A 25,934-nucleotide genomic window follows, 5' to 3' on the forward strand; every position below is an offset into this window, starting at 1 on the left:
TTTGTTCAAGGATGGTTTGATTTAAAAAAATCATTTTACCAAAAAAAAATTTAAAAAGTCATTCCTTTAGTTATTTCATATGACATATATTAAAGTTTTTTGATTGCCATCATATAACATGGTCAAGTAGCCTACGGTTGTCAACTATAGTCATTACCTCAAACCCTCAAACTAATGGCCAATAGGCCCTGACATCACTTATTTATAGAAGAAGAATGTTTATCAAATATTTTTTATAAAAAACACAAATCGCTTATACCCACAGTAAAATATAGAAAACTCTGAAGAACTTTATTTTTACATCGTTGTCAGTATTAAAGTTTCGTGAATAAGTAAATGTCCAGCGAAACCCATACGCTCAGAAGGTAACTTGAATCGTACACATAAATTGACAAATACAGACCCTTAGTGAAGTTGACGGCGATAACATAAACGAATCGCTGATAGGCTAAAATTTTGATAGTTCCGAGTTTTGTAGAAAATTACAATTAATTAATATGGTAAACAAAACAAAAATAACTAGTAAAACAATTTTCAGAACTTGCAAAACAGGATAATTACCTAAAAAATTTCTCGAATCTCAACTAATATCTACTGTGAAAACATTTTTCGATAAAACAGGGATGTAATCTTGGTGGGAAGCAACTGTAGACCTCAGTGTAGCCTACTTTTAAAAGTTCTACTTGCTTACAGAAATTACATTAAACGAAACCTCAAAATATATGCTCGCAAAGTTTCATTCAGATCCCCTTTCTCAACCGTGGCCATCGGTCACCTTGGGGGCCACGAAGTGTCCAATCTTCAGGGGGGTGGACCCTTTGTAATTTTCCGTGACGCATTTATGCAAAACGTAAACAAGAAACGTGATGTCGCAATATTGGCAATGGTAATACAGCTACGCGGCCCCTTATCTACACAACCTAATAATAAAATATTTAGAACCACCGACTTTACGATTGCCCCGATAATACCTCAAATAATTTGCAACTTACCGATCGACTATACACCAGGGAGTCGAACCGTTCGACTTTTCCGGGTTAGTTCCGATTTCGGTTCGGAGCAATTCAAAAGTTTCTGTTCAGCTCCGGTTCGATCATTGTTATTTCAAAACCGGTTTATAAAATTCCGGTTCGGATCATTAGAAGTTGCGTTAAATCTAAAAATGTGGGTCAATAAAAGTAGACAATAAATATCGAATTGTAATTCATATTAAATCTAAGTTTCGTGACGTATTAAAATGCAAGCAGCTCAAGATTAAAATATCTGAAAAATTAAAAAACAACATTTTATTTAAACAACATTCTTTTTTTTTATAAAATTTTGAACATTGAATAACTTCACCCTGTAAAGTGAATCGCTTTTGTTGACAAGTTCAGGTCCGATTAAGGTTCAGATTCTTTCAAAATATTCGGTTCAGTTTCGGTTCGACTCTTTTAAATCTTACAAAAAAGGTTCAGGTTTGGTTACAGTTCGGGAAAAAAACGGTTCAGGTTCGGTTCGACTCCAAACTGACAATCATCATAAAACTGTTTTCCAGGTTCTTACGAGTTACTTTGCAGAATTCAACTTTTAGGAAAAATATGGGGGACCGGGGATATCGTGTACGCCGGGATACATCGAAAAATGCGTTTCCGACACATTAGGGAAACAACTTGATATCCTTTAGATCAAGCTTACTTGACTCTTACGAGTTTTTAGTAAAGCCGATCTGGTTTTCCTAGAAATTGTGTTTGAAAGTTGAAGTGCGTGCAACAATAAAAACAAAACTTTTCAAATGTTCTTGTTAGGGTATAATTTCTTTACCGATGTGAAAAAATAATTTCATAATAAATTTTTGATTTCTACCTTTTTTGAAGGAACCATAATTCCAGTGTTGTAATGATCGACTTAAGTCATTCACTTGACTTAAGTGCACTTAAGTCATTCTGTCAAAAGACTTCAAATAAAAGTGTTTTGGTTCAACATTTTATTATAAAATTAAGTTATTATCAAGTGTTGTACGTAAAACGCTCAGATTGTTACATGTTTTTTTCGTTTTATTTCGATGTAAGTGAATATTTTTGATATAAGTTGTTGGAGATGTCTTGCTTGACTTGCTTGGGACTTGATTAGGATTTAAATCATTTAAAAATGACTTGTTTACAACACTGCATTAATCGAACCGTTTTTGGACAGAGGGTTGACCTATTTAGCGAGGAAAAAATTATGTACCTATGTCTTAAACCAAAAGGTTTGAGAGAACTAGAGAATACTGTAATGCCATTGATTTGTAAAACGATTCATTACAAGTTCAACCTCCACTTAATAAAAAAATACTGTTGTTTCACACCTTGTTTTGAAAAAGTGCTTATCACAATATACGGGTTTTCCTAGTAAATTCAAAATATAACTTCAAACCCACATTATTCGGTAAAATCGACATTTTGTTTTTCACAAACTTTTTACTAGGCTTTTTACACAGATGATTGCACGAAGTTGTCAAAACCGATTGTTGAAAAGCAATAGGTTGATTTTATCAAATGTGTGATTTTTTGTGGATATTAGAAAAACCTGTGTATCTAATTTGCCTCGCGGCGCAACCGAGGAATTGCACAAAATCCGCCCCCCCTAACAAAAAAAAAATAAGTGTATACGTTCTCACGTTCTCTGTATACTGAGCACCGATAGTTATTAATTTAGCATATGTCTTGAGTGGACACTTTCCGACAAAAGGCTTGTTACTACAAAACTGTCCAGGCGGTTGCCTAGATTTTTTTACACACCATGCGAAAGTTCTCTAAACGTTGTTTAATGTACTATGTGGTGTTAAATACGTTTAAATTAGGGGGATGTAGTTGTAGATGTTAACGTCCCTCCATAACTTCTGCAGAGATGAAGTGCCACCCCTATAGCAAGAATTGACAAGCGCCGCACACTGCACTTGAAGGGTTGTATGTAACGTTGCATCGTACGCAGGGCTTTGTCAAACTGAAGACCAAAAGTCTTGTTTATTCGCCTGCGCTTCCGAACAAAAGCGAACATTGTTTGTTTTGCTGTTTCCTGCTATTTGTGATTCATTTTGCTATCATTTATCCACCTGCGCACCCGAGTGCGCAATTTTGTTAAATAGGGAAACAGGCATATCCTGTTATTTGTGACTAATAGCACTATATGTAGGCGACAGAGTTGAATCCTTGTATGTCACAGGGCCATGCCATTTCTGCAAAATAATCTACATCTACATATGGCCATTGTATTGCAAGGATAACAAGATAAACGTTAATGACGGCTTTTTGTGTTTTGCGTGATTTGCGTTAACTCTTTAGGTGATGTCGGAAAAGCCAAACAGTTGTTCGGTCAATGGCCTTTTTTAATAAAGCTTTCACGCTTATTTAACTGCTTGGTGCCCTTTCCTAAATTAACGTAACTTTTCCTATGACTGTAGGACAAAAAATGATATTGGCCTGGCTACACAAGTATTTCAAGATTGTTTTCTTCTAATCGGTCTAAAAGTTAATAATTTCTTTACTTTGCAGGTGTGTTGCACTAATCGTCGGATGAAAAAAAAAAACTTAAACTATTGGTCATGAATCAGTTTTAATATTTATATATATCGCGTGAAACTTGTTTCTCATTGTTTGTATTGGTTGTCACTGGTTCGCAAAAGTAATAATAACCTAAACAGATTCAAATACACTGTAACGTAATCGCGGAACCATGTATACCTTGTGCTCTGGGAAAAAAATGCACAAAAATTTTTGTTGTTCGAAATATTTAGTTGGTAAAATACAAAAAATATACAGTTCCTCAAAATTGGACAGTGGACGTGATTTATCTTAGAAGCGAGACAAAACCCATGAAACAAAGCAGCACTATTGCATTCACTCAATGAAACGTAGTCCAAAACTCACAGGCAAAATGCCCAATACCAGTTGTATATTTTTTGTATTGCGTACTGTGCTGTCACGCCAAGAAGATTTGGCTGTTTTGTAATTGAGATTTCTCAGCTGCATATATTTTGTTGTCAATAAGAACGTGTAAAATGTTTAACCTTTATTGAGTGTAATACTGAAACGCACATCCACACTCTAAAGAGTGAAGATTTGCGTAGACTTATTTTGACAAGCTGTTTACCAGCCCTGGTTACATTGTAGGTAAACGACAACTAGTTTGGGTTTGGTGTTTATCGTATGTTAAGCTGGATTGCAGAAAGCATGAATTTGGTAGTATTGCCGTAAAACTAGGAACTTTACCTTACATTGGTGTTCAGCGTGGCAGGAGCATTCAAGGTTTTTTTATTTATTTACCGAGGAAATGTTTTTCTGTCTTATTTTAGCAGTGGTTTAATAACAGCTCCGAAAATGCGTTATCAGTTTCTCACTATTAGGGCTTCCAAAAAACAATAATATAAATTTTACAGCATAATATTGGAAGTGAGGGGGCATAAGGCAAAATTACGTGATTGAAATACGGGTATGACTGATTATTATGCTGTAATAATTCCTTGAACTATCCTGGTACAGCATCATACAGTCAGTTTTTTATAAGGTATAAAAGAGAAACAAATTTAGCTAAAAATAGCTATCAGCCACCTTATTCGAATGATTTATTTAAAGTTGTTGTCGTCATATACTTGCAAGGGCGAGACGATTGGCCTTTACTTTTTGTTAAACTTTTATTTGGGGTTTGATGTTTCAGCATCGAGTTGACAATATTAAATGTGTTTTTAACTTTTCTAGTTAGTAATAAGTTCGTCTTATAAATATCTCAAATATGCTTTTCGTCGGTGTACCGAAAATAGCCAAACCGCCAAACCAGGAACTGCTTTGTATCATTGTTGATCGGCCCCAGAATGTACAATGTTTTTATTAGCCTTCGAGTAGCAGAGACGTAAATTAACAGAAACGTTTTCGTTTATTTTTAGATAAAACCAACTTATTTATATGTTGAATGCCGTTTGCGTTACCATCTCTTTATTAAACCAATTTGGCACAAGAATGCACACTGCGTTTGTATTTATTTTTCTTTAGAGTGTGAGCTACTTGTTTTTTTATAGGACTGCGGTTCATAGAACAATAGCCAGACGTAGCATAATATTTGCAAAGCTTTTTCAGGAAGCCACCAAGCTACTGTTTTATGGATTATTGCGATAATGTACAGGATACAGATTGACCGACACAATGTAACCCCGTTTTTGTTACAACGATGGGTATAAGTTGACTGAATAAAATTCAATACCTAAAGCGTAGTTTGCGATGTTTCGGTAAAGAATGTAAGGCGTACATCAAAGTTTGCTGTAAATCTGGAAATGCTATTTTTAAATAAGAATTCAGTTTTTCAAACAGTTACTGTGTTTGGTAAACTGTGATTAAACTTTCATCAGTAGCGATTTGCATTAAGTTTTAGAATATTAAGTACGCACCGTTCGCAGTGTTTAATATTAAGTGAAAATCCTGAATGCAGTGCAGGGCCATTTTTGTTATAATTTATATTTTTCAGGAAAACTTGTAACGCTCGTCGTGACCGACCCACAGGTTACACAGGTTTATCGCTAGGAATATGCACGCCAAAGTAAAAGCACTACTTTGTTTTGCGTCAGGACTTAGTATTGGATTCTGCATTACAGTTCTGCAATATGCACCTACAATTAACCCTACTCAAAGTAAAAACAAGAATTCTGATGAGAGACAAACAAACTTATTTGAAACATCTGAAACTGATGGCAAATCACCAATCAGCAAAGCAATAGTGAAAAAAAATTCCCAGCTAAACGACGAAATGTTTGTTCGCCTTATGAATGCGATTCAGTTGGAGAGAAAATCCACGCTACTCAACGCTTGCACAAACTGGAATCCCGGATTTCCTGGGGTAACACAGGAGCCGAAACTTAATGCATTATACTCCAGTAAATACAAGGTAATTGCATATTTAAATAAAACATCATTTAATGTTTGGCAGAACAACTTATTTTGTTCCAATACAAATACGTCGCAACTTGTTTAGGTGTTCGCATTTTTCTCTAATAATCCAATATAATGTAATTAAAACAAACACTGTTTAAAAGACCAAACTGGGTTGTTCGAGGTGATATTTTAACTTAAAAAAGCTTGCAATTAACGATTTATTTATGCAAGTAATTTGTTAAAGGCATTCCGCGGTCCTGAAAGACAGATTAGGCAGAGTTGTATCGCAAACGCTCTTAAGTGACCGCCCCTTTAAATGTTTTTTGATGAAATTAGTGCTTGCCACTTGAGGTCCTGAAAATATCCAATGTTTATTTTGGCTAATTTCAAAAGCATTAAGGGATAGTAGTATTTTAAAATACGACAAACTTTTTTTAAGAGCAATGTGTCTTTATAAGTTTTTTTTTGTAGAGCTCGTAAGCATTTTTATAAGCAATAAATTGTTTTTGCGCTCCTTAGGCTGCTTTATCGCCTTCGTTATGAACTGACATGAATCGTGTGTTTCTTGAAACTTAATCTTTCAATCGATGAAGTCAACCGTTTTGTTTTCAGTATGCTGTGTGTGAGATATATAAATGCGGATACACCAGCTGGTTGGAGGCAGTGCTTGTCATGGAGGGATACTACAGCATGGAAGAGTACTTCAATACTGAGATACGCGGCGTCAAAGCTATGCAACTAGGACAACGACAGGCTAGCTTTGGATTCAACAAAGATGTGCAAACAGCAAAAGCATTGTGGAACGACGAAACATTTTCGGTACTGTGTAAACTTGAAATGTTGAAAAAATGGGGGCCAAAAATGAGGCTTACAAATGCCCAAATGAGGCCGCTTCTTCTTAAAATACAAAGTTATTTTAAAATTTGAATTGTTTTTCCGTATGAATTTTCCGTAAAAAGTGTTCGTAAACATACAAAATTTGTAGACAGCTTTAATATCACACGAAGTTTCAGGTGGCATGTTTGATAAGCTTTTCTGATTAAATTTTATTAAAAAACACCATTTTAATATTGCAGATAATCACAGTTCGAGAGCCTTTTAGTCGACTGGTTTCTGCTTACGACGACAAAATGACGGTAGTTAGTCCTGGATTCTCCAACTTTTACGAAGGCATGTCAAGACAAATTAACAAGGATTTTCGTCATTTGAGGCAAAGACCAGAAGAACGTAACGTAACCGGAGACGGAACAGCCACATTTGAGGACTTTCTAAATTTCCTGATTCTTTCAAAGAGTAGCGACCTTCATTGGGCGTTTTTCGACTCCAAATGCCAACCGTGTCATTTTAAATACGACTATATTGTAAAGTTCGACACTTTAAACGATGATGTCAAGTTCCTTAAGCAACGGTTGAATATTAGCGATTTTGACCGTAAAGCCTTTTTTCCTAAAAGCCATTACAAGACTGATTACGACAAAGTTGAACGACAGTTTAAAGACATTTCAAACGAGTTGGCCCTAAAAGTATTTGAAAGATATAGGAAGGACTATGAACTTTTTGGATTTTCTAAGCCATCCTGGCTTTGATTTTGAAACAAAGTAAAGCATTCAATGTAGTACGTTTGACAACTGAAACGAACTTTTAAATGTGATTTTGTTTTTAATGAACCACGTTTTATAGTTAGTTTATTTTCTGTCCATAAAAATGCTTTTAATAAATAAATCGATCAAATTCTTTTCGCTTTTTTAAATTTTTACTTACGGGAATGCAGTTAAAGCTCTGCAGAGAGAAAACCTTCAAGTGACTGGAATAGTCTGTGACGTGCAATAGATAATACATTTGGTGGTTTAGATATATGCCAATACACATTTTGGATGGCTTCTCAGCACCCTCGAGACCGCCTTTTATGAGATGTTTGACGTTATTGTAAAGCCGCATTTCTTCTTATATGGAAGCAGTACCGCTTATACGGAAACGAGGGCAAGGAACAATTGTTGTCGTATTTTCAATACTCGTGTATTCTCCCAACAAGGCACCCGCAATATGTTCCGTTACGAAAACCGCTTTAATTGGTCTTACAAAAGCGCTAGAGCCAGAGCTCAGCCGAAGTAATATGTTTCTTTTTTAGATAAAACCAACTTATTTACCTGTATATGTTATAAGCCATTTGCGTTACCACCTCTTTATTAAACCTATTTGGCACAATAATGCACACTACGTTTGTATTTGTTTTTCTTTAGAGTGTGAGCTACTTGTTTTTTTATAGGACGGCGGTTCATAGAACAATAGCCAGACGTTCTCTAGCATAATATTTGCAAAGCTTTTTCAGGAAGCCACCAAGCTGCTGTTTTATGGATAATTGCGATAATGTACTGGTAACAGATTGACCGACACAATGTAACCCCGTTTTTGTTACAACGATGGGTTAAATTGACTGAATAAAATTCAAGACCTAAAGCGTAGTTTGCGATGTTTCGGTAAAGAATGTAAGGCGTACATCAAAGTTTGCTGTAAATCTGGAAATGCTATTTTTAAATAAGAATTCAATTTTTCAAACAGTTACTGTGTTTGGTAAACTGTGATTAAACTTTCATCAGTAGCGATTTGCATTAAGTTTTAGAATATTAAGTACGCACCGTTCGCAGTGTTTAATATTAAGTGAAAATCCTGAATGCAGTGCAGGGCTATTTTTGTTATAATTTATATTTTTCAGGAAAACTTGTAACGCTCGTCGTGACCAAACCACAGGTTACACAGGTTTATCGCTAGGAATATGCACGCCAAAGTAAAAGCACTACTTTGTTTTGCGTCAGGACTTAGTATTGGTTTCTGCATTACAGTTCTGCAATATGCACCTACAATTAACCCTACTCAAAGTAAAAACAAGAATTCTGATGAGAGACAAACAAACTTATTTGAAACATCTGACACTGATGGCAAATCACCAATCAGCAAAGCAATAGTGAAAGAAAATTTCCAGCTAAACGACGAAATGTTTGTTCGCCTTATGAATGCGATTCAGTTGGAGAGAAAATCCACGCTACTCAACGCTTGCACAAACTGGAATCCCGGATTTCCTGGGGTAACACAGGAGCCGAAACTTAATGCATTATACTCCAGTAAATACAAGGTAATTGCATATTTAAATAAAACATCATTTAATGTTTGGCAGAACAACTTATTTTGTTCCAATACAAATACGTCGCAACTTGTTAAGGTGTTCGCATTTTTCTCTAATAATCCAATATAATGTAATTAAAACAAACACTGTTTAAAAGACCAAACTGGGTTGTTCGAGGTGATATTTTAACTTAAAAAAGCTTGCAATTAACGATTGATTTATGCAAGTAATTTGTTAAAGGCATTCCGCGGTCCTGAAAGACAGATTAGGCAGAGTTGTATCGCAAACGCTCTTAAGTGACCGCGCCTTTAAATGTTTTTTGATGAAATTAGTGCTTGCCACTTGAGGTCCTGAAAATATCCAATGTTTATTTTGGCTAATTTCAAAAGCATTAAGGCATAGTAGTATTTTAAATTACGACAAACTTTTTTTAAGAGCAATGTGTCTTGAATCGTGTGTTTCTTGAAACTTAATCTTTCAATCGATGAAGTCAACCGTTTTGTTTTCAGTATGCTGTGTGTGAGATATATAAATGCGGATACACCAGCTGGTTGGAGGCAGTGCTTGTCATGGAGGGATACTACAGCATGGAAGAGTACTTCAATACTGAGATACGCGGCGTCAAAGCTATGCAACTAGGACAACGACAGGCTAGCTTTGGATTCAACAAAGATGTGCAAACAGCAAAAGCACTGTGGAACGACGAAACATTTTCGGTACCGTGTAAACTTGAAATGTTGAAAATATGGGGGCCAAAAATGAGGCTTACAAATGCCCAAATGAGGCCGCTTCTTCTTAAAATACAAAGTTATTTTAAAATTTGAATTGTTTTTCCGTATGAATTTTCCGTAAAAAGTGTTCGTAAACATACAAAATTTGTAGACAGCTTTAATATCACACGAAGTTTCAGGTGGCATGTTTGATAAGCTTTTCTGATTAAATTTTATTAAAACACACCATTTTAATATTGCAGATAATCACAGTTCGAGAGCCTTTTAGTCGACTGGTTTCTGCTTACGACGACAAAATGACGGTAGTTAGTTCTGGATTCTCCAACTTTTACGAAGGCATGTCAAGACAAATTAACAAGGATTTTCGTCATTTTAGGCAAAGACCAGAAGAACGTAACGTAACCGGAGACGGAACAGCCACATTTGAGGACTTTCTAAATTTCCTGATTCTTTCAAAGAGTAGCGACCTTCATTGGGCGTTTTTCGACTCCAAATGCCAACCGTGTCATTTTAAATACGACTATATTGTAAAGTTCGACACTTTAAACGATGATGTCAAGTTCCTTAAGCAACGGTTAAATATTAGCGATTTTGACCGTAAAGCCTTTTTTCCTAAAAGCCATTACAAGACTGATTACGACAAAGTTGAACGACAGTTTAAAGACATTTCAAACGAGTTGGCCCTAAAAGTATTTGAAAGGTATATGAAGGACTACGAACTTTTTGGATTTTCTAAGCCATCCTGGCTTTGATTTTGAAACAAAGTAAAGCATTCAGTGTAGTACGTTTGACAACTAAAACGAACTTTTGAAATGTGATTTTGTTTTCAATGAACCACGTTTTATAGTTAGTTTATTTTCTGTCCATGAAAATGCTTTTAATAAATAAATCGATTAAATTCTTTTCGCTTTTTTAAATTTTTACTTACGGGAATGCAGTTAAAGCTCTGCAGAGAGAAAACCTTCAAGTGACTGGAATAGTCTGTGACGTGCAATAGATAATACATTTGGTGGTTTAGATATATGCCAATACACATTTTGGATGGCTTCTCAGCACCCTCGAGACCGCCTTTTATGAGATGTTTGACGTTATTGTAAAGCCGCATTTCTTCTTATATGGAAGCAGTACCGCTTATACGGAAACGAGGGCAAGGAACAATTGTTGTCGTATTTTCAATACTCGTGTATTCTCCCAACAAGGCACCCGCAATATGTTCCGTTACGAAAACCGCTTTAATTGGTCTTACAAAAGCGCTAGAGCCAGAGCTCAGCCGAAGTAATATGTTTCTTTTTTAGATAAAACCAACTTATTTACCTGTATATGTTATAAGCCATTTGCGTTACCACCTCTTTATTAAACCTATTTGGCACAATAATGCACACTACGTTTGTATTTGTTTTTCTTTAGAGTGTGAGCTACTTGTTTTTTTATAGGACGGCGGTTCATAGAACAATAGCCAGACGTTCTCTAGCATAATATTTGCAAAGCTTTTTCAGGAAGCCACCAAGCTGCTGTTTTATGGATAATTGCGATAATGTACTGGTAACAGATTGACCGACACAATGTAACCCCGTTTTTGTTACAACGATGGGTTAAATTGACTGAATAAAATTCAAGACCTAAAGCGTAGTTTGCGATGTTTCGGTAAAGAATGTAAGGCGTACATCAAAGTTTGCTGTAAATCTGGAAATGCTATTTTTAAATAAGAATTCAATTTTTCAAACAGTTACTGTGTTTGGTAAACTGTGATTAAACTTTCATCAGTAGCGATTTGCATTAAGTTTTAGAATATTAAGTACGCACCGTTCGCAGTGTTTAATATTAAGTGAAAATCCTGAATGCAGTGCAGGGCTATTTTTGTTATAATTTATATTTTTCAGGAAAACTTGTAACGCTCGTCGTGACCAACCCACAGGTTACACAGGTTTATCGCTAGGAATATGCACGCCAAAGTAAAAGCACTACTTTGTTTTGCGTCAGGACTTAGTATTGGTTTCTGCATTACAGTTCTGCAATATGCACCTACAATTAACCCTACTCAAAGTAAAAACAAGAATTCTGATGAGAGACAAACAAACTTATTTGCAACATCTGACACTGATGGCAAATCACCAATTAGCAAAGCAATAGTGAAAGAAAATTTCCAGCTAAACGACGAAATGTTTGTTCGCCTTATGAATGCGATTCAGTTGGAGAGAAAATCCACGCTACTCAACGCTTGCACAAACTGGAATCCCGGATTTCCTGGGGTAACACAGGAGCCGAAACTTAATGCATTATACTCCAGTAAATACAAGGTAATTGCATATTTAAATAAAACATCATTTAATGTTTGGCAGAACAACTTATTTTGTTCCAATACAAATACGTCGCAACTTGTTAAGGTGTTCGCATTTTTCTCTAATAATCCAATATAATGTAATTAAAACAAACACTGTTGAAAAGACCAAACTGGGTTGTTCGAGGTGATATTTTAACTTAAAAAAGCTTGCAATTAACGATTGATTTATGCAAGTAATTTGTTAAAGGCATTCCGCGGTCCTGAAAGACAGATTAGGCAGAGTTGTATCGCAAACGCTCTTAAGTGACCGCGCCTTTAAATGTTTTTTGATGAAATTAGTGCTTGCCACTTGAGGTCCTGAAAATATCCAATGTTTATTTTGGCTAATTTCAAAAGCATTAAGGCATAGTAGTATTTTAAATTACGACAAACTTTTTTTAAGAGCAATGTGTCTTTATAAGTTTTTTTTGTAGAGCTCGTAAGCATTTTTATAAGCAATAAATTGTTTTAGCGCTCCTTAGGCTGCTTTATCGCCTTCGTTATGAACTGACATGAATCGTGTGTTTCCTGAAACTTAATCTTTCAATCGATGAAGTCAACCGTTTTGTTTTCAGTATGCTGTGTGTGAGATATATAAATGCGGATACACCAGCTGGTTGGAGGCAGTGCTTGTCATGGAGGGATACTACAGCATGGAAGAGTACTTCAATACTGAGATACGCGGCGTCAAAGCTATGCAACTAGGACAACGACAGGCTAGCTTTGGATTCAACAAAGATGTGCAAACAGCAAAAGCATTGTGGAACGACGAAACATTTTCGGTACTGTGTAAACTTGAAATGTTGAAAAAATGGGGGCCAAAAATGAGGCTTACAAATGCCCAAATGAGGCCGCTTCTTCTTAAAATACAAAGTTATTTTAAAATTTGAATTGTTTTTCCGTATGAATTTTCCGTAAAAAGTGTTCGTAAACATACAACATTTGTAGACAGCTTTAATATCACACGAAGTTTCAGGTGGCATGTTTGATAAGCTTTTCTGATTAAATTTTATTAAAAAACACCATTTTAATATTGCAGATAATCACAGTTCGAGAGCCTTTTAGTCGACTGGTTTCTGCTTACGACGACAAAATGACGGTAGTTAGTCCTGGATTCTCCAACTTTTACGAAGGCATGTCAAGACAAATTAACAAGGATTTTCGTCATTTGAGGCAAAGACCAGAAGAACGTAACGTAACCGGAGACGGAACAGCCACATTTGAGGACTTTCTAAATTTCCTGATTCTTTCAAAGAGTAGCGACCTTCATTGGGCGTTTTTCGACTCCAAATGCCAACCGTGTCATTTTAAATACGACTATATTGTAAAGTTCGACACTTTAAACGATGATGTCAAGTTCCTTAAGCAACGGTTGAATATTAGCGATTTTGACCGTAAAGCCTTTTTTCCTAAAAGCCATTACAAGACTGATTACGACAAAGTTGAACGACAGTTTAAAGACATTTCAAACGAGTTGGCCCTAAAAGTATTTGAAAGATATAGGAAGGACTATGAACTTTTTGGATTTTCTAAGCCATCCTGGCTTTGATTTTGAAACAAAGTAAAGCATTCAATGTAGTACGTTTGACAACTGAAACGAACTTTTAAATGTGATTTTGTTTTTAATGAACCACGTTTTATAGTTAGTTTATTTTCTGTCCATGAAAATGCTTTTAATAAATAAATTGATCAAATTCTTTTCGCTTTTTTAAATTTTTACTTACGGGAATGCAGTTAAAGCTCTGCAGAGAGAAAACCTTCAAGTGACTGGAATAGTCTGTGACGTGCAATAGATAATACATTTGGTGGTTTAGATATATGCCAATACACATTTTGGATGGCTTCTCAGCACCCTCGAGACCGCCTTTTATGAGATGTTTGACGTTATTGTAAAGCCGCATTTCTTCTTATATGGAAGCAGTACCGCTTATACGAAAACGAGGGCAAGGAACAATTGTTGTCGTATTTTCAATACTCGTGTATTCTCCCAACAAGGCCCCGCAATATATTCCGTTACGAAAACCGCTTTAATTGGTCTTACAAAAGCGCTAGAGCCAGAGCTCAGCCGAAGTAATATGTTTCTTTTTTAGATAAAACCAACTTATTTACCGGTATATGTTATAAGCCATTTGCGTTACCGCCTCTTTATTAAACCAATTTGGCACAAGAATGCACACTGCGTTTGTATTTATTTTTCTTTAGAGTGTGAGCTACTTGTTTTTTTATAGGACTGCGGTTCATAGAACAATAGCCAGACGTTCTCTAGCATAATATTTGCAAAGCTTTTTCAGGAAGCCACCAAGCTGCTGTTTTCTGGATAATTGCGATAATGTACTGGACACAGATTGACCGACAAAATGTAACCCCGTTTTTGTTACAACGATGGGTATAAGTTGACTGAATAAAATTCAAGACCTAAAGCGTAGTTGCACTGAATATGTGAAAAATAGAAATCACCTTGACCCTTAAATCTGAAAACGCTATTTTCTCACTGTGTTTGGTAAATTGTGATTAAACTTCCATCAGTAGCGATTTGCATTAAGTTTTAGAATATTAAGTACGCACCGTTCACAGTGTTTAATATTAAGTAAAAATCCTGAATGCAATGCAGGGCCATTTTTGTTATAATTTATGTTTTTCAGGAAAACTTTTAACGCTCGTCGTGACAAACCAACAGGTTATAGAAATTTATCGCTAGGAATATGCATGCAATAGCAAAGCACTACTTTGTTTTGCGCCAGGGTAGTATTGGATTTTGTATTACAGTTCTGCAATATGCACCTACAATTCACCCCGGCGATGTCAAGTTCCTTAAGCAACGGTTAAATGTTTACGATTTTGATAGTCAAGCCTTTTTCCTAAAGGCCGTTACAAGACTGATTACGCTAAAGTTGAACGACAGTTTAAAGACATTCGAACGGTATAGGAAGGACTACGAACTTTTTGGATTTTCTAAGCCATCCTGGCTTTGATTTTGAAACAAAGTAAAGCATTCAATGTAGTACGTTTGACAACTGAAACGAACTTTTGAAATGTGATTTTGTTTTTAATGAACCACGTTTTATAGTTAGTTTATTTTCTGTCCATGAAAATGATTTTTCTACTTACTACGGGATCCCGTGATCAGTTTTAAGTGTCGGTATGTGCCTATATTAATTTCACAATAAGTGTAAAATCTATATGAATTGTACTTTTGCTGACTTTCGATATGCAAATGTTCAATCTAATTACAAAAGTGACACAGCACACATAACTGAGTTGACAAATATTTCTCAAAAGATACGTGCAGAAGCAAAAAAACAAAAAATATTCTGTTTTTTAAACCATGTGTTAAATAACACAATTTAAATTATTTGAAACCATGTGTAAAATAACACAACATTATACATTTTTAACTTACTGATGGCTACTGGTTTTAACTTTATGTTAACAAAACAAAAAAATGTAGGCTATACGAGAAAGCGAAACAAGGTTTTCAAAATGTTGTAAAAAATTAAAAAGGCGATAGTTACATATCTAAACGAATTAAAAATGTCCTAAAAATATTTTCGAAAATTACAAACACTTATAGTTAATTACAAGCTTTTAAAGTAATCGTTACATTCCAAAATGACACTTATTTGTAAAATATATCCACCAAGGTGTTATATTATGTTGACAATAAATGAACTAAAAAAGTTAGATTTATAATAAATAATTAAATACAAAGCAAAGCGTCTTGACGAAACAAGTATTTAATATCCTTTTTTAATTCTCAATTTACCTAAAGTTTCTTCTTTTTTAAGGTTACAAACCTTTTATGTAAAAAATATATTTATCAGTTTGGCAACTGTACGTTACAACCTTTTCGGTCGACCTCAAAGAACCCGACAGAGAGTATAGAGAAGTAATTCTTAACTTTTTCTGGCAGCTTACTACATTGTTGTAATAAAATAATTTAATGACGTGACTTGACTTGAATGTCATTGTTTAATTAAGTCATTGGGCAAAACGAATTGGCTTGACTCAAGTGTTTTGGACAAATCACTTGACTTATTTTTTGTCATAATTTTCTTGTGTTCAGTTACGTTTTTGTTACTTTTTGGTTGAGATGTTGCTTATAAATGAACGAGTTTACCAGTTTTATTAGCTTAACGCTTCATTTTTGTGTTAATGACTTAATTAGGAAATGACTTGCTTTATGAATGACCTTCGACTTGAATTGAACAATTGATTACTTGTACTGGGATTTGACTTCCGAATTTTGCAAAATACTTGACTGAAACAAAAGTTGCGCTTTAAATGAATTACAACGTGGGTCATTTCAAAGTGATTTGTTTACGACACTGGCGTAAAACCTCTCGTCTTGACTTGGCCACGGAGCGGTCATTGCGGTGGCCACCAGCCTAACTTCCTAGCTATAGGTACAAATCGTCACTATTTAAAAAATGTATTTATTATGTTTTTTATTATGACTGTAAAAGTTTTATAACAAACTTGTCAAGCCAGTGGCAAGTTTGGTTAAAGACCTGTTGCTGTGGCGAAACAATTACTGTGCTGCTTTGTGCTAGCCTACGCTGCTTTATGCTAGCAATTTTCGGGCCGCCAATTTCTTGCTGATTATTAAGTATCCTGCAAATGCTGTTGGGCAAGCAACTAATGTGGAATGCCAGGTGAAACGAATTTGCAATTTCATTAAAGGGCGTTTAGTTATATTCTATAGGAAAATGCACGCTGCAGGATTACTTCAGATCGGTCAATTTTATGTCAATATTCATTAAGGTTAAGTACACCGTATATGTCAAGTACCTAATTGTAACGAATCAATAAAACGAAAATCAAGAAATCATCTCGACAAATGTTGTGACATTGCTTCGCCCTGCAAAAAAACATAGCTGAGTATAAAAAATACCTTGGCGTATAGTCTAAGAACAAGCTTTGTAGTTACTAACTAAGTTAATTTGAAAGAAACTGACTAATTTGTTAATTTTTAGAAAGTATGTGCATTTGTCCGTTGATTAATGGCTGTATTTGTTATGTATGGATATATTTTGCCCAGAAGTAAAACAAGTGAAAAGACGTTCAACACAATACTGGGAATTTTTAAAAGCAGGGGGCCATAAAGGTTAAGAGCCTTTCAAATGGGACCACGAAGCATAAAAGAGTGAGAACCACTGCCGTACAACCTGGTTTGAAAAGAAACCGTTTTGCTGAGGTTTAAACCGTCATGTCATACCTTGACAATCTTGGCGATTGCGGAAACTTCTCTGTGGCTTATGCGGCTATGCTTGGGCGATCACGAGCTTCACAGTGAAGTTTAGCGTGCAAGAGAAACAGTCTTGTTTAACGGAGTGCGAAGGTTGCGTTGGTTAATGTGTTGGTCTAACATTAACCCATAGGTTTTGCGAAAGAAATTCTTCGAAAGCTTATATTTGTACACAAGTTACAACGGACACGTTTGGCATTACGGCCCATCGAGCCACTGAAAAATAAAAAGTTACCAGGTTTAAAAAGAACGTCGTACCGTACAGCTAAGCGTGTCCTTGAACCAGTGCAAAATTAGGTAACAAACCAGCTACAAGTTGTTTGCCTAAAATTAGTTAATAATTGATTTTTTCGGTTCAAAACCTGCCTATTTCTTTTCAAATCGAGGTCATACGCGATATGCTTTCAAAGGTCTGTAAACTTTTGCTCTACCAGGACTTGCATTTTAGATCTGGAATAGGTTCGTTGCAAATCTGTTTACGAAATAATGACTCGGGTGGCACTTGTTACTGTTTCAACTGACGGCATAGGATTTGCGATTGCCAGAAAGCTTGCACAAAGCGGAGCTCATGTTATCGTTAGCAGTAGAAAGCAGAAAAATGTTGACAAGGCCGTTAACACTCTGCAAAAAGAAAACCTTCAAGTGATTGGAATAGTCTGTAACGTGGCAAACTCGGAGGAAAGAAAAAACGTTTTGAGTGCAATAGATAATAAATTTGGTGGTTTAGATATTTTGGTCTCCAACGCTGGTACCCATACACACTTTGGCAGGCTTCTCAGCACCCCCGAGGCCGCCTATGATGAGATGTTTGACGTTAATGTAAAAGCCACATTTCTTCTAATAAAAGAAGCAGTACCGCTTATACGGAAACGAGGGCAAGGAACAATTGTTGTCGTATCTTCAATACTCGGCTATTCTCCCAACGTGGCACCAGCAATATATTCCGTTACGAAAACCGCTTTAATTGGTCTTACAAAAGCGCTAGTACCAGAGCTCAGCCGAAGTAATATTCGGATAAACTGCCTTGCGCCTGGCATTATACGCACCAAGTTTAGTCAGGTTCGTTTGGACATGGGCAAGGATAAATTGAAACAGCGACTTGGTGTGAGTCGAATTGGAAAACCTGAAGATTGTTCTGGAATTGTCGACTTCCTTTGTTCGGATTCCGCTTCATACATCAATGGACAAACAATTGTAGTTGCTGGTGAAATGCAATGCAGACTTTGATTGCTTCGCTTATTACACATAAGAAATTGTTTGATTGTAATTTTTTCTACATTTATTGGAATAAATTTACATATTGGAAACAAAATTGCTGTTTTGTCTAATATATTTTACTACAAAAAATACCAAAAAACCCCTCTACTTTATTAATAGTATTCCTAGGATGCTCGCTTGACACGCGCTGAACGCGTGGTAGGGAAACTGTGTGCCGCAGAGCCAATTTTAGTGGGCCGCGTGTCACTTTCGAAAAACTTATTGTTATCCATGTAGTTGTGGGCCGCTAGCCGTACATCGGTTGCACTTAATTTTAAAAGTTGATATCGCTGAGAAATTTTTAATTATAGCTCATCTTGGAAAGGCCCACGTTCCAATAATGGTTTTGAGAGCCTATCGAACTATATTTGTTGCCAACTCAACTATACTGCATGTCACGAACACAAATATTGTGCGCGTTATTTAGAGAAATACTTCGACGTTTTTTCCAGTCTGAATACCCAGAAGTGTTACCCTGCAGTTAGATTTCTGAAGCACTCAAAACACATGTTTTCACAGCCACGTTTAATGTAGAATAACCAGTTTTAACCGGTAAACATCACGCCACTTTTGGGGCATTATGACGTAACACAAAGGCAAATTGTAAACAACATCACAAAGTTTAACGCACAAGGAAAAGTTACGTGGTTAGATTCTAATTTGTGACATCACCCCCAATTCAAGAGAAATTATCCAAATTTCTGTCAACAGTTAACAAATTAGAACACAACGAAAAACACTGCGAAACGAAAACAACAAAGCACATCACGCACGATATATAGTACACAGTTACAGTATTCAGCGTAGGCGACTCATAAAGTCTGCGCCAACGTTATCCACACCCTTAATACACTCGTATTTAATACGATAATTTTGCAGGAACATTGCCCATCTCATAACGCGATCATTTGCAAATTTCGCGCTTTCCAAATACACCAATGGTTGGTGGTCTGTCTGAAGGACAAAGCCAGCACCATACAGGTATATTCTGAACTTCCGTATTGCCCAAACAATGGCAAGACACTCCTTCTCGATGGTGGAGTAGTTCTTCTCAGCGTGGTTCAACTTCTTGCTAGCATAGCTAACTGGAAAACACTTCCCATCGTGTTCTTGCATCAGCACAGCACCTAGTCCGTTGTCGGACGCATCAGTGCGCAATACAAATGGTTTAGTGATGTCAGGCAAATGAAGTATAGGGTCGTTTAAAAGACTGCCCTTCAGTGAACGGAATGCGGCCTCCTGCGCACCTCCCCAGTTCACCACATTCGGTTGACCCTTCTTTGTCAGGTCGGTCAATGGAGAAGCAACCGCTGCATACTGTGGTATAAAATCCCGGTAGTATCCGGTAAGCCCGAGAAACGATCTAACTTCTTTCTTAGTTGATGGTCTTTGCGCCATTTTAATCTTTTGGACATTGTCATTCTGGAGTCCGATAACGCCCTGGTTAATGCTGTGCCCCAGAAAATCGACGTTATCTGTACCAACCACGCACTTCGATGGCTTAATTGTAACACCTGCGTCACGAAGTCGCTGAAATAAGGTGTCTAGAACAGTCATGTGCTCCTCCCACGTCGTAGAGTGGACGATAATGTCATCAATATAACTTTCCACGTTATTAAGTCCTTGCAGCAAAATCCTCATAGCCCGAACAAATGTGGCACTGGAGTTCATCATACCGAACGGCATTTTAAGAAACTCAAAACTTCCTTCGGTGGTCACAAACGCGGTCTTTTTTATATCATCCTTTGCAACAGGAACCTGCCAGTAACCCTTCGTCAAATCGATTTTTGTAAAGAAGCGATCACCTCCAAGTTTTTGAAAAACATCCGTTACTGTCGTCATCGGCTCTGGGTCAAATATTGTCACTTTGTTTAACTTCCGATAGTCTATACAAATTCTGTTAGTCCCATCTTTCTTCGCTACAACTACCACTGGAGAGGCATATGCTGAATCGGATCGCCTAATTATGCCCAACCGTAGCATTTCGTCCATGTCCTTCTTTAAACTGTCGCGTAACTTGTATGGGACGGCGTAAGGCTTGGAACGAACTGGTCGTTCATCCGTTAACTTTACTTCGTGCTGAACGAAGTTCATGTTGCCAGGTACGTCGCTAAACACACTGCTGTAATTCTTAGCCAGTGCAGCTGCCTCTGATACCTGAGTGTCCGTCAAGTTTTTGCCGTAACTCACGTCGTTCAGAGTCCCTTTCTCGGAAAATGAACACAGCTCCAGTAAATCGTCATCATTTTCTACTTCATCCGTCAGTGTCGCCGAACACGCATCAACATTTTTCGGCTTATCAGTTGGGTCGTCAATTCGCGCGATATATTGCTTCAACAAATTAATGTGAAACGTCTTCCCTTTTCCCCCAACATCCAGCACGTAGTCGCCAAGTCCGGTCCTCTTTTGCACAACAAATGGACCCTTCCACTGCATAAGCAGTTTGTTGTTATCCGTCGGCAACAAAACGAGAGCCTTGTCGCCTTCTTCCAAACTTCTGAACTTTGATTTTTTGTCAAAATACTTTTTATACCGCTCATGTGATTTTTGCAGCTCCGTCCGAGCAATTTTCAGTGTGTCCTCCATACGCTGCTTTAAGTCAAAAACATACCTGTAACTGCTTCGCACATTGGGTTCCGTTGACGCGTTCGTCCACAATTCCTTCAGAATAGACATGGGTCCACGGACAGTCCTCCCATACAGCAATTCAAACGGCGCAAAACCTGTAGATTCTTGCGGCACCTCACGGTAAGCAAATAACAGCGCGTTTATGTATCGATGCCACTGCTTAGGTTGGTCGCAGCACAGGCGCCTAAGCATTCTCTTCAATGTTCCATTAAACTTTTCCACCAGCCCGTTACACATCGGGTGATACGGAGTCGTTGTCAAATGACGTATTCTTAACAGTCTTTCCACCTCCTTCATGCAGTCCGATACGAACTGAGTTCCCAAGTCGCTTAAAATCTCATCGGGTATTCCGAGGCGACTGTACATATCAACTAAAGCTTCCGCCACCGCTTCGGTTGTGATCGATTTCAATGGAACCGCTTCTGGATAGCGAGTCGCATAGTCCACTAGAGTAAGTATATAGCGGTGACCGTCCTCACTCGTTGGGTAGATTGGACCAATCAAATCAACTGCCACACGTTTGAAAGGTACATCAATCAGGGGCATCTTTTCCATCGGCACCCTCGGAACGTTACCTTTGCTCACTGTCCGTTGGCATATGTCACACGACCTACAAAACCGCTTGACGTCATCCTTGAGACCGGGCCAATAAAAATCGGAAAGGATTTTATCAGCCGTCTTTTTAATGCCCATGTGTCCTCCCATCATGGCGTCGTGAGCGAGCTCCATTATTTTCCGGCGCAAGCTACTTGGTACAACCAGCTGCCGGATCCACCTCCCACCATTAACTTTTGGGTGCTGATAATTCCTATACAGTAACCCTTCATCCATTCCAAACACAGTAACCTGTTCACCTTTGACCCTTTCTTCATCCATTTCTTTCAAGGCTTGCAAAGTTGTGTCGTCGTTTTGTGCGGCCTCGAACCCGGCCTTATCAATATCAGACCACTCTTCACAACTTGGCACTTTTAATGGTTTGCGTTCCCGCTGTGCTTTCTGTGAACGAGTCTTTGCGGCACAACCTTCGTTCCACATTGGATAGGGATCGTCAGGGTCCCTGGCACCCGGTACGTTTCCTATTATCAAATCGTGCAAGGCGTCTGGCAAGCACAACGCGTCCACATCTCCTTTAAAGTATGGCGAATCGATGTGAATTCGAGCCACGTCTGCCTTAACCGTACTCGAGTCCAACAACGTAACAAAACCACTGTGCCCTGTCAGTTGACCGTCCTTGACAAATTTCTGTTTAACCACAACTCCAGTACAGCCCGTATCACGCAAAGTGTCAACCATATGATCTCCCACAAGTCCTTTACGCACTGGTAGCGGCCCGACTTCCACGGGTTTTTCTTGTGGCGTCACAAACGGCTGAACGTCTCCTTCTGCAGTTGATTTGCCAATATTATCCAGAGAGGTTGAACCAGCTCCTCCGCTCTGCTTAACTGGCCGTGACGGCGCCACACGTGATCTGCAGTCTCTCGCCAAATGCCCAGTCTTGTCACAAATAAAACATTTCCTTAAATTACGGGAATCCCCTTTCAACCGTGGACACTCTCTCGCCATATGCCCATGTTGTTTACAATTAAAGCATACGTCATAACCCTGCTGGTCAGCTTGCGGTAAATTTCTGCTAGCCGAAATTGACAAGTTTTTCCCATGTGCAGTGAGAAATTGATCCGCTACCGTGGCTAGCAACTCCAACGATTTCGGCGCCTGTTCACGCAAGTAAACTGATAGTTCCTTAGAGCACGATTTTATAAACTGTTCTTTTATAAACAAATCGCGAACTTCCTTCCATTCAGTAGAGAAACCAGACATTTCAACCCATTTTTGCAGGTAATTTTGTAAGCGCACGATGAATTGCGTAGAGCTTTCATCCGACTGAGGTTTCGCAGAACGGAATTTTGAGCGATAACCCTCCTCTGTGAGGTCATATCTATTTAACAATGCCTGCTTTAGCACATTATAATCAATTGCTTCAATATCTGACAATCGAGAATACACGTCTAGCGCTCTACCTGATAACAAAGCACTAAGAGATGTGGCCCACTCGCGCTTGTCCCAATTACTACTAGCAGCAAATCTTTCATACCTCAGTAAGTAGCTATCCAATTCATCTTTTCCGTCAACGAACGGTGGTAACTTTGGAGCTTTAGCCTTACTTACTGCTGCTACATCCTTAGCGTTGTTTGCTTCGGCTAGTTGTAACTCCAATCTTTTCATTTCTAGTTGAAATTCACGCTCCGCCTGAGCGTCAGCCATTTTCTTTTCTTCTAGCCTGTTGGCTTCAGCAATTCTCAGTTCCTCTAGCCTGTTGGCTTCAGCAATTCTCAGTTCCTCTATCTTGTTGGCTTCAGCAATTCTCAGTTCCTCTATCTTGTTGGCTTCAGCCATTTTTAGTTCTTCATTTCGTTTAGCCTCAGCCTCTAAGTCACGTTTCTCTTTCCGTTCCTCGCGCTCAATCGCTTGCTGTTCGTTCACCCACTTAAGTAAATTTTCGCCAGTTAGGCCCATGAGTTTACCAGCTTCTGCTAACTTTTCCATGGCTAACAATCTTCGTCTGTTGGTGCTGAAAAATCTGAAGAGAAGTATATCCCGGACGAGCCCCCAGTTGTCACGAACACAAATATTGTGCGCGTTATTTAGAGAAATACTTCGACGTTTTTTCCAGTCTGAATACCCAGAAGTGTTACCCTGCAGTTAGATTTCTGAAGCACTCAAAACACATGTTTTCACAGCCACGTTTAATGTAGAATAACCAGTTTTAACCGGTAAACATCACGCCACTTTTGGGGCATTATGACGTAACACAAAGGCAAATTGTAAACAACATCACAAAGTTTAACGCACAAGGAAAAGTTACGTGGTTAGATTCTAATTTGTGACACTGCATGTAAACGAAAAAAAAATTCATTATGCTATGGTGGCCTTTTGACTTTTGCCCATCAAGGCGCTGTGTAATATTTCACCTTAAAATTAAACATCCTGCACCCGACACTGTTTTCGTTGTGCTTTTACCTAGTGTGCTTTCAATAGCTCTGAAAACAGTACTTTGGGCCGCGACAAAAAAAATGTTGCCGACCACTGCGCTAAACCCTTGTGCACATTTCTCCGGCCTTCTCTTGCCACGAACACATCACCGTTCGGCTTCCGCCAAATAGCTTTGGAGGTTATTATAAATAGTCTTCAGTTGTCTTTGACTTGATAAAAGAAGATCGAAAAATCTTAAATAAATTCTGCATGGCTTGATTGTTGGTTTCCTACTCAGATTGAAATGAAGCTTGTCAGAAATAGCCACATAGGCATGTCAAACCAGACGTCCACTAGAACAATATGGTCTGTGCCAAACAGGGCTGCGTCGGACTCGGGACTCAAAAGTCGGTTTGTTTTGCTGGAGTCGGACTCAGGACTCGAGTAAGACCACGTAAGACTGCCCGAGTCCCGAGTCCGACATGCGCATGCGCAGCACCAGATTTTAAAACTGATATGGCCGCCAACTGCAAATAAAGGTTGAATAGCATATGGTATATATTTTTCAAACATGTATTGTAAGTCCATTTAATTATTCTAACTTTACACAGTTATAACACTTTGCATACAAACTACTGATGAAATACAAACTACTTATGAAATCATTTTTTTAAATACATTTTACTATTGGAAAATCGCCACTTTGTAAATCAGCGATGAGTTGTCGTTTAGCCAGAGTTAAGCAAGATTAATTAACCATAAAATGTGGCATTTTATATATTTACAGTTCCACGAAACATTTTAAACATTTTGCAAAAAAAAGGCGTTTTACCAAGTCTAAATTTCTTTGAATTGAAAGCTCATTTATAACAAAACAAGTTTACTTTTTGAAGACTCCTTCAAATCACTACACGAACGCACGAGTGGTCTCTTGTTTAAATGACATTATCAAGGCTGATGTCCTTTTTCGATGCCTCTTTCCTCACGTGTGAATTAACAGAGTCCTTGACATAGTTGTTGATGAGAGCGGTAAATGAGCTGCAGACGGTAAGCCAGAAGCTGGCGCCAAAAGAGTCTCCCTTTATATCTTCGGCTGTGAAGGCCACCATACCAGCAACAGCCACATCTGACACTCCTGGTGATCAAGACAATACAATAAAAACGCTTCAAATTAGGCTACCACCTTATTTTTTAGTTTTTTTTGTTTTCAGGACTCGCAGATACTTGTTGGGCGAGCGTTCATGTATGCACTATTTTTGGGGTTTCAGCTCAGCATGTCAATTTACTTCTGTCCAATTCGATACCAAATGAAGTCATTACCATCGTCAAACAAGCAAAAGAGGTTAATTCGAAATGCTAAAAATATTTTTTTTCTATTTATTCAAACAAAATTTGTTTTAGGTTTAACAAGTTGACCTACCTAGTTATTAACTTAACATTTTTGGTCAGGTTTAAATAAAAGCACTTTTTTCAGGTGGAATTCGCTGCGTTGGATGCAAATCATGGCTAAAATACTTAGATGAGTTTCGTATCGGATCGCCAAGAAAATCATCCCAAATGTGGAAATCAGGTAACACTCTTAACGACGTATTGATGGTATTACAACAATTTGTCGTTCAGAGTGTTACCTGATTTCCAGATATAGAATAAGGCACAAACGACTAACAAAATAACTACCCTAGCATCGGATCGGAGTACCGTTACTATAGCACTTTATATCGGGTATGGTGTCCAATCCGATCATATCAATACACGAAATGTTTACAAAGGTTGCAAGCAG

The 25,934-nt window shown here is 37.7% G+C and overlaps 4 protein-coding genes and 1 pseudogene across 4 annotated transcripts; 4 read left to right on the forward strand and 1 right to left on the reverse strand.

Annotated features, from left to right (window-relative positions):
- Positions 1-5,757: 5,757 nt before the first annotated feature.
- LOC146161391 (carbohydrate sulfotransferase 10-like) lies at positions 5,758-7,468 on the forward strand. Its single transcript, XM_083385143.1, has 3 exons — positions 5,758-5,895; positions 6,495-6,701; positions 6,959-7,468. Exons 1-3 carry the CDS (start codon positions 5,758-5,760, stop codon positions 7,466-7,468), a joined length of 855 nt encoding a protein of 284 aa, XP_083241269.1.
- A 1,406-nt stretch (positions 7,469-8,874) lies between these two features.
- On the forward strand, positions 8,875-10,486 carry LOC146161392 (carbohydrate sulfotransferase 10-like). The gene is made up of 3 exons (XM_083385144.1): positions 8,875-9,012; positions 9,513-9,719; positions 9,977-10,486. Exons 1-3 carry the CDS (start codon positions 8,875-8,877, stop codon positions 10,484-10,486), a joined length of 855 nt encoding a protein of 284 aa, XP_083241270.1.
- Positions 10,487-11,893: 1,407 nt separating this feature from the next.
- Positions 11,894-13,603, forward strand: LOC146161393 (carbohydrate sulfotransferase 10-like). Its single transcript, XM_083385145.1, has 3 exons — positions 11,894-12,031; positions 12,630-12,836; positions 13,094-13,603. Exons 1-3 carry the CDS (start codon positions 11,894-11,896, stop codon positions 13,601-13,603), a joined length of 855 nt encoding a protein of 284 aa, XP_083241271.1.
- A 4,170-nt stretch (positions 13,604-17,773) lies between these two features.
- On the forward strand, positions 17,774-18,526 carry LOC146161394 (dehydrogenase/reductase SDR family member 4 pseudogene; annotated as a pseudogene).
- Positions 18,527-19,080: 554 nt separating this feature from the next.
- On the reverse strand, positions 19,081-23,989 carry LOC146161395 (uncharacterized). The gene is made up of 2 exons (XM_083383902.1): positions 21,736-23,989; positions 19,081-21,069 (listed from the first exon to the last, which is right to left on the reverse strand). The coding sequence occupies exons 1-2, from the start codon at positions 23,726-23,728 to the stop codon at positions 19,355-19,357; spliced, it is 3,708 nt and encodes a 1,235-aa protein (XP_083240028.1). The 5' UTR covers positions 23,729-23,989; the 3' UTR covers positions 19,081-19,354.
- Positions 23,990-25,934: the final 1,945 nt, after the last annotated feature.

The sequence above is a fragment of the Ascidiella aspersa genome, chromosome 3, assembly GCF_963924565.1.
Source record: "Ascidiella aspersa chromosome 3, kaAscAspe10.2, whole genome shotgun sequence".
Lineage (NCBI taxonomy): Eukaryota > Metazoa > Chordata > Ascidiacea > Phlebobranchia > Ascidiidae > Ascidiella > Ascidiella aspersa.

Bases quoted from the DNA above. Each gene is read 5' to 3' on its own strand.
- LOC146161391 (XM_083385143.1), top strand. From the start codon at position 5,758: ATGTTTGTTCGCCTTATGAATGCGATTCAGTTGGAGAGAAAATCCACG. The intron at 5,896-6,494 runs GTAATTGCATAT...TTTTGTTTTCAG, and splicing joins TATACTCCAGTAAATACAAG to TATGCTGTGTGTGAGATATA. The intron at 6,702-6,958 runs GTACTGTGTAAA...TTAATATTGCAG, and splicing joins GGAACGACGAAACATTTTCG to ATAATCACAGTTCGAGAGCC.
- LOC146161392 (XM_083385144.1), top strand. From the start codon at position 8,875: ATGTTTGTTCGCCTTATGAATGCGATTCAGTTGGAGAGAAAATCCACG. The intron at 9,013-9,512 runs GTAATTGCATAT...TTTTGTTTTCAG, and splicing joins TATACTCCAGTAAATACAAG to TATGCTGTGTGTGAGATATA. The intron at 9,720-9,976 runs GTACCGTGTAAA...TTAATATTGCAG, and splicing joins GGAACGACGAAACATTTTCG to ATAATCACAGTTCGAGAGCC.
- LOC146161393 (XM_083385145.1), top strand. From the start codon at position 11,894: ATGTTTGTTCGCCTTATGAATGCGATTCAGTTGGAGAGAAAATCCACG. The intron at 12,032-12,629 runs GTAATTGCATAT...TTTTGTTTTCAG, and splicing joins TATACTCCAGTAAATACAAG to TATGCTGTGTGTGAGATATA. The intron at 12,837-13,093 runs GTACTGTGTAAA...TTAATATTGCAG, and splicing joins GGAACGACGAAACATTTTCG to ATAATCACAGTTCGAGAGCC.
- LOC146161395 (XM_083383902.1), bottom strand. From the start codon at position 23,728: ATGGAAAAGTTAGCAGAAGCTGGTAAACTCATGGGCCTAACTGGCGAA. The intron at 21,070-21,735 runs AAAAGATGCCCC...AGTATTTTGACA, and splicing joins CGTTCCGAGGGTGCCGATGG to AAAAATCAAAGTTCAGAAGT.